At 44.8% G+C, this 10,901-nt stretch overlaps 1 protein-coding gene across 1 annotated transcript in view; it reads right to left on the bottom strand.

Moving 5' to 3' along the window:
• Positions 1-10,685, bottom strand: part of LOC119163563 (E3 ubiquitin-protein ligase RNF123-like) — a 34,637-nt gene extending 23,952 nt beyond the window's left edge. The window contains exons 1-14 of the mRNA XM_037415583.2: positions 10,373-10,685; positions 10,113-10,197; positions 9,782-9,836; positions 8,844-8,923; positions 8,661-8,749; positions 7,865-7,919; positions 7,187-7,272; positions 7,011-7,097; positions 6,464-6,531; positions 4,995-5,238; positions 3,491-3,604; positions 3,309-3,425; positions 1,984-2,150; positions 100-202 (exon numbers count right to left, since the gene is read on the bottom strand). Coding sequence (XP_037271480.2) covers positions 100-202; positions 1,984-2,150; positions 3,309-3,425; positions 3,491-3,604; positions 4,995-5,238; positions 6,464-6,531; positions 7,011-7,097; positions 7,187-7,272; positions 7,865-7,919; positions 8,661-8,749; positions 8,844-8,923; positions 9,782-9,836; positions 10,113-10,167 — 1,320 coding nt within the window. The 5' untranslated portion in view covers positions 10,168-10,197; positions 10,373-10,685. The remainder of the gene's footprint in view (positions 1-99; positions 203-1,983; positions 2,151-3,308; positions 3,426-3,490; positions 3,605-4,994; positions 5,239-6,463; positions 6,532-7,010; positions 7,098-7,186; positions 7,273-7,864; positions 7,920-8,660; positions 8,750-8,843; positions 8,924-9,781; positions 9,837-10,112; positions 10,198-10,372) is intronic.
• Positions 10,686-10,901: the final 216 nt, after the last annotated feature.

Below are 10,901 nucleotides of genomic sequence, written 5' to 3' on the forward strand. Positions count from 1 at the left end.
CAACACACAGGAAAGGCACTAACACAATGACATGGGCGGCATAAACAAGGCTCTGCGCTGGTTAGACTTCTTCGAAAAGACGCAGAGTTGGGACCTCACCTCCTCCATGAGCTCGAACCAGACATCAGGTACAAGCGTGGCCAGGGTCTCATTGTCTGGAGGCTTGACCTCCATGAACATGGCAAACTTGATCTTGTTGAATGTGCAAGCCTGCTGTTAAGGATGTGGCGATTGCAGGCCAAGGAACAGAGGTCGACACTTGTGCATGCAATGCGGCTGCGATTGGTCACAAACCTCTATATTACAACAACTTGCGAAGTATTTTCTGCTCTTGGAAAGCGCCGAGCGTTGGCCTGCGTGAACTCACTCCACAAGCCTCGGCAGGGAGGAAAAATGGATATCTGCTTCACCCTTCCACCCCCAAGCCACACCGATGATTGCCCCCTACACAATTTACACCAGCACTGCCCACCCTTCCCCCACCTCATTGCAGTGCTACACAGCTTTGTACCACCCCATGACAAAATCCTGCCGAAGCACACTGCCCACGTTTTATGGCACTGAGGTTACAGTACAGGTTTCTCAATCTGGCCCATAACCAGTCCAGCCCGGTTTAGACCACTTTGTGCTGGCCCCGTTCTACCTGTTAGCCCTTCAGTCTGGACATAGCAAGTTCTATATCCCCAGTTATTGAGAGGACACTAGTCGAGCAGATACTCTTAGCTAGAGACAGATCTCACTGGCAAGTTTTTGGTTAGATTTGTAGCTGAAGCAAGTGAAACAAGTGAACCAAGAAAACACCTTCGTGTACTGTCCTGGGATACCTAAGACTGGTTCTTGTAGTGTGCACGTATCAGCAAAGAGTACGGCTACTAGTGTGGCTCCGGTCTTAGCAAGCCGCAGGGCACGCGTTGACCGCCGCCGTGGTGAGAACACAGTACTGCTCAAGGTCACAACACTTTATTGTCTGCGGCAACACCAAATGCAGTACAGAGAACGTTGCAAAGGCACGGCGGGAAAGCAATTGGGCTTATTCATGCCACGGACAAGAAGTACTACACAAGGGTGCCGCGAGCACGTCGCCATGGGCAAAAGCTATTCACGGTGACACCGGGACAAAGGTGCCAGTTGCTCGAGCGAGGGCAACGACGCTCACGTTGGCTTCGGAGAGATACAGGACAGCATAGCCTGGACACGCACTAGGACACCGCACCGCTCTTCGGCCTAGCGTTCGGAAAGGGGCAACAAAAGGTGAGCATTCGCCGTGGGCGCGAGGCACCGTTGGCGAAGTCCGACGAGCCCCAAACAATAGGAGTCGACGGACGGAAAAGAAATGCGTGCTCATCCTTAGCTGTCACGGAAAGATATGACTCACTCCCGATGCGTGCACGCGAATTGTCCAAAGAAACTTTGCGCACGACGCCACAGTTGACATCCGCTACTGGGTGAGAGGGGTTAAACACCACCCCTCGCTCCCCCCAGCGCGGCAGACAGTGGAAGAAGGGAGTCATGTCGGGACATGAGAGTGGCAGAAATAGGCGACAAAGCTCACAGGCTAGACCTCAATTCCCATGGTCTTTAAAGCCTCGAGGGCCTCTTAATAAAGCTTATTTTCATTCGTTTGTTGCTGATGTCTAACTGAGGCATTTCAGGAGCTCCACTAACACAAGCAATATTTGCCTAAAAAATTTATTACAAGCTATATACAGTTGAATGTCTCTTCAGGAAAAAGCCCCACGTAAAAAAAGATTCCTTATATACCGTCAATGTATCGAGCATTATGATGCATTATGACGCACAATTTTTCCAGCTAAGTGACCTAGTATGTAACAAAGCATCTCTATAGAAACTACTGAGAAATGTTTCCCTGCGCACAGCCAAGGCATAGGTCTGATCAAAGTCATTTCATCTCATCCTTAAATTCAAGCATTGAAAAAAAAGATATAAAAGTCGAACGAGGTGACACAAAGCCATAAAGGATATAAAATACTCTCGAGAAGATAGCGGCGCGACGAGTCGTGCTGCAAGACGCTAAGCATAAGGCACAGGTGGCGCTTCTGGTGCAGGAAGTCGGGAGTGCACGGAGAGAAACGAAATCCGGTCAGCAACGCAACGGCCACATTTTCCAGGCATTTCTTGATCTCTTGAGGCTGCGTTGAAAGAAACCAAACCACGCAACCAATCACACATGAACAGTCCGATTCCAAACTGGCCCTGAATTCAGACACGGCATGTAATTCAGGCCCTGCACAAAATATGACAGCGTGACTTACCTTTTGTGTATGTAAAACAGATATCTGCAGCATGTACAGGGGTGATGGAAAGAAAAGCGGACATGCAGCATCTACATTTTCTGCTGATTTCCTTTTATTTTCAAGTGGTTGTATCCTGCATGGTAATAGAAAGCCACTACAGTCGCCCACGATGCAATCAAAACCAATCTAGCATCATTTATGGCGACCGAGGGCATATCGTCGAGACAGCTCACCATGCTAGCTGCATTTCTCTCCATCCTTCCTGTACAGCCACGGCCTTTTATGAAAGTTTTACTCAAGAGCGCGTAGAGCTTTGCTCATGAGCGCATGCCCCTTGGTACGTGCACAACACTCAAGTGAGCAGCTTGCAAGCTGTCAGTTTGCAGATTCAGTGAATGCACTCTGAGGTAATAGTGCTCGATCATAGTTTGTGTGGAGCTGTAAGCACGTGAGCAGGGAAACTGTTTTTAGGGACAAAACATTGTCCAAAAAAATTTTTTTTTTTCGAAAAACATTGGTTTTGAATCGTGCTGTTACTGTTGCATAGTCTCAGCAATTTCCATCATAATGCAGCTTACATAATTTCTTTAGCCATAACAGCCTTTTATAGGAAGTTTTCGAATAGTGTATCACAAAGTTAGTGGGTGTTCCGGGCGTAGCATTTGCGTATAGGCACCATACGAGTTTTTGAATGGCACAAACACTAACACACATTCGCAGCACGCTCGCTTCCCGCAAAGGAACGTTGTGGGTTCAGCAGCAAGCCGCACGCTATTTCGAATTTTTTGCAGGCGGACCGCGACTAAGGTCTTTATGATAATGTATCTGTGCATTTTCTAAATACTTACATATTGATGTTGCATCTCAGGCATGCGTAATGCTTGCTATTTGAATGATAATGTTCACAAGTATGAACGCAGCCACCAGTTCAAGGTGGCTGGGTGTTTAGCAAGCGCTTTGGCCAGCTGCCTTAATCTTGTGACAGACAGACAGACCAAAATTTTTGCATTCAAGTATACTATCGTCATTTAAACAAACTGCATCCGCACTCACTTCCAGCAGGGCCCAGAACAGCTCGAGTAGCGTTGAGATCCGTCTCCCGTCAGGGCTCTCCTCAAACACTTGGAACAGGAATGGGAGGAACGAGACTTCTGTCACGTGACTAGATTCCTGCGTGAGAAAACAGGACTCCGAAGGCTGCCAAGCCCGTCAACAGTTGCTGACAACAGCCTTACCAGCAGAGGGCCGAGGCGCCGGAGAACGGGTGCAGCGATGAGAAGGGCCTGCGTTTTCGTACCTTGCCGAAAAACGTCCAGGCCATCGGTGAGGTATGCCGACTGGGGTCTGCCCTGAGAACGATTGTCCCAAGATACAGTCATAGTTATTCATCCATTCATTCATACGATCATCTTAGGTGCGTAGCTAATACAGCTGGACAGGCCAATGCTGGTTGCTACTACTTTGAAATTTGAGGCAAGTGCAATTCGATGGGACATAGGAGGTCCACAGAAAATCAGGAACACCTGCTGTTGAGTGACTGACTTTTGCATAAACGACACCATAAATCCCCAGCAAGAGCCTCCAGCCGAACAAGTGCCCTCGCTGAGTCTACAGCTCATTTCGAATTACTGCGCTGTTCCTAAAATATGCACCCCCCCCCCCCCCCCCCAGACTCTTTAGAAGAACTTATGCCTGAAATTCGTCGAAGCACATGGGCTGATCTCGAGGCACCTGTGTCTAAAGTTTGTTAAACTCCATAACGATTGCATCCAGAACTGGGCATGCGAAACTCGTTACGATTCAGTGCACAGTTTACGTGAGCAAAAGCATGGACTTCGAGATCTGTGTTTGCAATGATGACGGTGTTTGTGGCGCACTAATTAACAAAAGTAAAACCTTTCAGATCTGTGTTTGTTGCTGAGCGACGTTGCATTGGTATGTGCTCGCGGTCTGATCACATTGCCTTTCTGGTTTTTAATCATTGTAATGTGTTATGCTACGAACAAAGCCATGGCTTCTGTGAAATGTTTTTGTTATGGTTTGTCGTCACCATGTTGAATTTGGGTGCTGTTGAGGGAAAGCGCCCCCCTCCACTTCGCCACTAGTTTTGAGTTGCCGAGGGGGGAGGGGGCACTTTCCCAGAAAGTTACGGTAAGTCTGTCAATCTTCAAAGTGCAACAGCCTGAGGCGACTCGTAAACTGTTGCTGCAACGAAGCAGAACAGGAAAACGTGTTTAACAGGGTATACAACAGGGTAACAGAGTATTCTGTGGTAAAGCACAAGTCAGGCAAGTAAGTCAGCAGAACTAGCACAGATAAATGGACTAGTTCATACTTGTTTATTTTTGACAGAACATGGCATTCAGACAGAGCCTGTTCCTTCCATAATTTTTCTGGTGTCCATGTTTAATTGCGCACCACATTATACCAAAATATGGCATGAACCAACTACACACACGAATGCTTGCAAGAGGACAGATGCACAGATTATTTTACGTGCACAGTGCTGCGGTTACAAAAAAAAAAAAAAAAACCAAAAGAAACAGCAATATTGAACAAGACACACAAAGAAAGAGTACACAGATACATCGGTCAGCTGTCCCGTCAGGTTGCATTGTTACTTTCTGGAGCCATAGACTAACGAACACCACAACATTCAACCGTTGCAGTATACGTAGTCTGCGGTTGCCATGCCGACTACAAGGTTACGCTACCAAAGCCCAACAGAAGTAAACGAACCTTGTGCACTTCTTCATACACGGGCAGTAGCCGCTTCGTCCATAGCAGCAAGAGGCGGGCACGTGCGGCGTCGCAAAGCGACGTCTTCTCGAGGGGCCGATAGCCCTCGACTGGATGGCGCAAAGGCGTGGCGCCGAAGTTGGCCACTAGATTCTCGCCAAAGGCGAGGCTGACAGCAGGGAAGTATGCCAGGCCAGGCCCCAATCGAACGTTGTCAAATGCTTCACCCATGGACCGACCATTTCTGAACGGGAAGAGAGGTAACAAAGAGAGTAATACCACAGTACACATCTTCTAGAATCTATCTTTACTTCTACCTACTGTCGCCAATCATTGGCTTCGGCAGGAATGGTAACAACATCACATGTTGACTGTAGACAGAAAATGAGTCATTTGCAAAGATCTAGCAGTTCCAGGCAACACATTACAATATTAAGTTGTAACGGACACCTCTATCTTGGTTCAAATCAGTTCAAGAATTAGGTGGAAAAAGATCAAAATTGTGCAAAAGATTAAGATTGTGCGAGCCGCAGTGACAGGGAGGTTGAACAAGCTTAAAGTATATATTTAAGCGAGTACAACAGGTGGAGATTAAGGCATGCATGAGCTTTAAACGCTGGTTGTGGCAACCTGTTGCCAGAGTGGTGAATTCAAGATTATAGAGATTCAAGTTCCCAACTTTGGCATTTTGTTCCTACACAAATATTTTTTTATTTAGATGAGTCGAGAAATAGGGTGTGGAATTTAGGTTGCAGTTATCCATGCCATACTGAGTGAACTGCTATACATAAGCGAAATGTTTTTTTGATACAGCATGTTAAACCTGGAGTTATTGCGAAAAATGAAACAGCGAGGCTAATGTGTTGTAGTTAGTACGTTACATGAGCATGTTTATTGAAGTGTGAATAGCAGCAACCAAAACAGTATTTTCATGATTAAATAGCGTAATGTTCTGGCCGTATTCAAACAGTTATCGCAACTGTCACTCTGGAGGCGTGCTTACCCAGGTGAAAGACGTTCAATCACCAGTCGCATTATTCAACCAAAATCTTTCAAGCTGGAATGATTTCAGCTATAGTACTGCAGTTCAGCTCCAAATGAATGAATATCTAACTGAAATACAGCCGAATTCCATCTGGGAATGAGCCAGCTGGGTATTTATCCACTTTGAGCTGAATTGTCAAAATGAAAGTTTTTCCAGCTGGAATAACTCTCCGTTCAATAATCCCACTAGAAATGGAATTGTTTTCAACTGGGCAGATAATTAACTCTGGTGTTATCCTTCTACTGGCTGCATTACTAATAGTATAACAAACTTTAGCATGAGATTTTTCTTTTTTTCAATTGGTTGTGTTTGCCTAACCCAGTCTGGGATGGCTCCACTAGTTCCACACACTCTTAAAAGTGACAATAATGCACCACTCCTGGGTACTTTTCAGAGTAAGAGCGGTGTATGTCAATTTACCTACCTGTAAAAGTTAACTGTGCCATTGTCTAGATCGATGCAGCAACCAATGACATCGCCAGCCACCCAGGCCTGGAAAAAGGAAAAGCAAGAAAGTGCCCCCCCCCCCCCCCACCAGTGCATTAGTTTTCACGTCAACCACAGCTTTGATAGAGAGCAGTCTTTATCAGAACTGTTATGGCTCTACTGTCATTGACCAGATATACAGGGTTCTTGCTACTGAACTCCCAAAATACTAAAGGTGCAACGGTAAGCAAAGTGAGGACTGTTAGTCTCTGGCCCTATAGGAGAATGCCTTACATGGTCCATAAACGTTTGCTGAAGACTGTATGTGTTAAGAGCCAGAGCTTATGTTGAGCTATGCCTGACAGCAGGCCACACACCTCTGATACTTGCTTGCAATGTTTCATTTTCACACTGAAAGGTCTACGAACATCCTGCTATGTCATATGTGTATAGGAAAATTTTGACCAAGACTGTATTACACTATAATAAGCCAGGACTCAAAACTGTGACACGAACCCTTACGTCAGCAAAAGCAGCTCGCATACCTCGCCGTACTTGTACGTGGCCACGTTCCATTTGCGCACCCTGTTCCCATCGAAAGCGTAGGAGTCCGCAGTGTCGCCGACTCCTTTCTGCCGAAAGACACGGGACAAGCGTGAATTAGAAGCAAGGCAGTGTTTACAACGAGGAACCGAATCACAGGTAGTCCTGTCCACATTACCTCTCGTGAAAACTTGCAGCTGTTAGTGACCCAGCCGACCTGCATGACCCCCTTGGAGCCAAGCATGAGCTCATACTGCCACTTTCCTGGAAAGTATAAAGAAAAATTGGCACGACGATGAACAACAAGTAAGCAGTATTCAAATGCTTATAGGTTAGCTGCAAGCTTGTAAGAAAGATCACATGCTATGTGGCCCCGTCTATACTCGGTCACAACCTAAGAAGAAATGTCATCTGTACCCACATCCACCCCAATCCCTCCCACAGAAAATTTGCATAAATGCCCAACCCAATAGCTCTTACCCATTTTTTCGACATCAAGTACATCTCGAGTGCTTCAGATGGTTGACTTTCCCATAGAGACACACATTCACGTTGCTGGTTTTAAGTCGGAGACTTCGACATCATGGTAAACTTAATCAGATTCTGACACTTCTGCTTAGCAAAACGGAATGCTTTGTGCACTGATGAACCTTTGACTCTTAATATGCACGGTGTTCACATTAGCCGACAAAAAAGTATGAGCGGTAAGAGTGGAAACAAGCTAGAACAACTGTCTTTCCCAGGTGAACGGCAAGTGCGCTGCCTTTCGGAGGGCGGAGCCAATGCTTCTTAGGTTGGAACATAATATTGAGAACAATTACCCACCAAGGTGCTGGCTAACAATCCAAGGGCTCACCTTTGAAAACACAGCAAGAGGCCCGTATCGTATTGAAGTTACCTTGACTTGACACCTACACGAGATAAGCAATCATCTCTATATTATGCTGCCAACTGATGCATTAACTCTTGCAAAAGCAAGACAAACTATAGGTGAACCGTCTCATTTCATTTCGTCAGTTACCAGACACACAACTAAATTACTCAGGCCAGCTAAGAAAAAAGGCATTATAGTTTGGGCGCTATTTAGGTAGAAATCATTCCAAATTTTTATTTGTTACAGGTATGGCACTAACAATATTTTAGGTATGTTGAAATTTTTTAACGATTTGGAACCGAGGTCCCTTATTAATTATGTTACATGAGATTTATGTTATGTGCTTCTTATCAATTTAATTTTTGTTTTATGAGCCAGAACCTAAATATGATTATGAAGCACGCGCTAGTAGACTGCAGCTCATTTTGACCAGCTGTACTGCACTATTGTGCACCAAATTTAAATACAGACGTGGGATTTCATATTGCTCCTACTGATATGGAGTCTCTGGAGTTAGAAATTGAAAACGCATACTTAAACTTGTCACAGTGACGCCCTAGCTACTAATCACAGTGGCTTCTGTTTGCTTTCGCGAGAATAGTGCCAAACACCCCTGCCACAGGGGCACTGAAAATGGCATTAATTTCCCAATGCCCCATGACTTGATGCAATTTGCATGATGCCAAATCAACTGGCATTCATAAGTCGAATGGCATTTTGCTTAATTCATCACCTAACAAGCTTATTAATCCTAAAATAAATTCATGCTAAGCCTCACCCCTAGTCTGTCTTGGTTGACAATGAACGTCCCAACGTTGGAGCAGATGTCAAACGTGACGTGGTCGGGGCCGAGTCTGCCATAGTCACCTGAAAAGGCCAGTACCAGTCGAGATAAACGACACAGCAACAAGACAGACCGATGCCAAGCACCAATGTTTGTATAGTGGAATGAGATACTCACTCTCAACGATTTGTGCCTTAGACAGATTCTCAAGTTCAAAGTCAATGAAGTCGTCCAGATCCTCTAGTTTAAGTGTGGCTCTGTAATGAGTACAATGAAAAAAAGAACAGTGATCGTCACAAGCATTCAGTGATGAAAGTGGAAATTCAATTTTAGTTGAAACAAGCCATAGTTGCAGAATGAAATCTTGCTTTCGGCACATTTAATTCCGCAGAAAGTAGGTCTGCTCATAATGAGTACCAATGGCCGTTTGCATGCAGAGGGTCTCCCACAAAAATATGAAGAATAAATGAAATTCTCATTCTGCTGTTTCTACCCATCTTAAGTTATCGTTTTATGCCCAATAACACGTGATGAGTGCATAAACTGTAGAATTAAGGAGGTAAAATAATATATATATATATATATATATATATATATATATATATATATATATATATATATATATATATATATATATATATATATATATATATATATATATATATATATATATATATATATATATATATATATATATATATACACACACTTCTAAAAATAGAGTATATCACCTGTACAAAAAATAAAATACCTGGGTGGTCCAGGAAGGCATTTAAATCAGCAACAGTTCACAAGCTATTTGTCATAAGACATACATTGGGAGGAATCATTTGCTTCAAGAAAAATATTAAGCAGCTCTTGAAGGTGCATGTATGTCAATGTCAAGTGCTAGATTAGATCGCTCACTTTAGCAATAATGAAAGATTGAAAAATATGTCAGCTGCAGTTTTGCTAACATGCAAAAGTTAGTGTTCTGGTCTGTCTGCGCTCAATTCCTTGCAGACTAGACGATCTTCGAAGATGTTCCTTGACATTGCTACATACATGGAATTACTATAGCTAGCCCATGAGATACAGTGTACCAGCATTCGATCATAGAGTAGCATAATACTTACTTGTCTTGTGCATCCGATGACACGGGCCTCTTAAACACGTACTCCAGCATCGCCTCTGTTCAAACGGAGTAAAAAGTTGCAGCTCAGAGTTGACAATAAATCGTAAGCCACGAAAACGTACAGCTATATTCTTCGAGAATGAATTCAATAACACACTGGTAACGAAACTAGTCACGCTTAATCAATCGGCTATTTCATCAACTAACATATGCAAGCATGCAGCTGGTTTGACAGTTCATACACACACAAAACCTGGAGGAAATGAAAAAAAAAAAAGAAAGAACGTGATCAGGCTAAGATAAATATAAACCGGGCCATGCATTGCACTTACCGAGCCAAGCGTTTCTACGTCCTACTGCAGCCAAGTTCTGGGGCCAAACATCCATCACTCGGTGGCTTCAACGAAAGACTGACACCTGCAACGACACAATCCGACATCAATGCACAAAAAGCGACTGCTTCCTCGCAGGAAGTGCTGCGACTACTAGTACACTTCGATGGCATCGCATGTCGCGTACGGATCGAGTCGCACGGACGGCAAAGATCCGATGACGCCCGAAAGAGGGGCGAACGCGCTGGCGATCTCCGTACCTGTACTGCACGAAGGGAACACCGTAGCGGTTCAGAAAAGGAACGAGGATCCCAGCTGATGAGACTTCAGCAGCTGCAGCGGCGCTTGTACCAGCGTGCTTTCCGTCGTACGGTCGACCGCTTCGGTTTTCCGTCATGTGTGGTCACCGCTAGCCATGGCTGCTTGCTGTGCTATCCTGGAGTACTATGTTTTCTCACCCGCGATCGCAAAGAGCAAAGCGTAATCTCCGTGGCAGCGCAAACGAAAACAAGGCAAGCGCCAGCCAGCCGTCGCTCGCCTATTTTGTCGTTTCTTGTTGCATGTTTGCGTGATGCGGAAAGCGCGCCACTTTCGAAAACGCTTTCGATGAACGACTCAGAGAAACCACGGAATGTTCGCACTGAATGTGCACTACCATGTTTCAACAACAGCTTGAGAAATTTCCCACTATATTAAACGTCACAAACGTGCCTTTACGCCCCTAACTTCATATTTTTGAAATACTGAGACATAAAGACGAACGAAGCACCCCTGTGATGTCTCAGCGGA

Source organism: Rhipicephalus microplus, chromosome 9 (genome assembly GCF_043290135.1).
Source record: "Rhipicephalus microplus isolate Deutch F79 chromosome 9, USDA_Rmic, whole genome shotgun sequence".
NCBI lineage: Eukaryota > Metazoa > Arthropoda > Arachnida > Ixodida > Ixodidae > Rhipicephalus > Rhipicephalus microplus.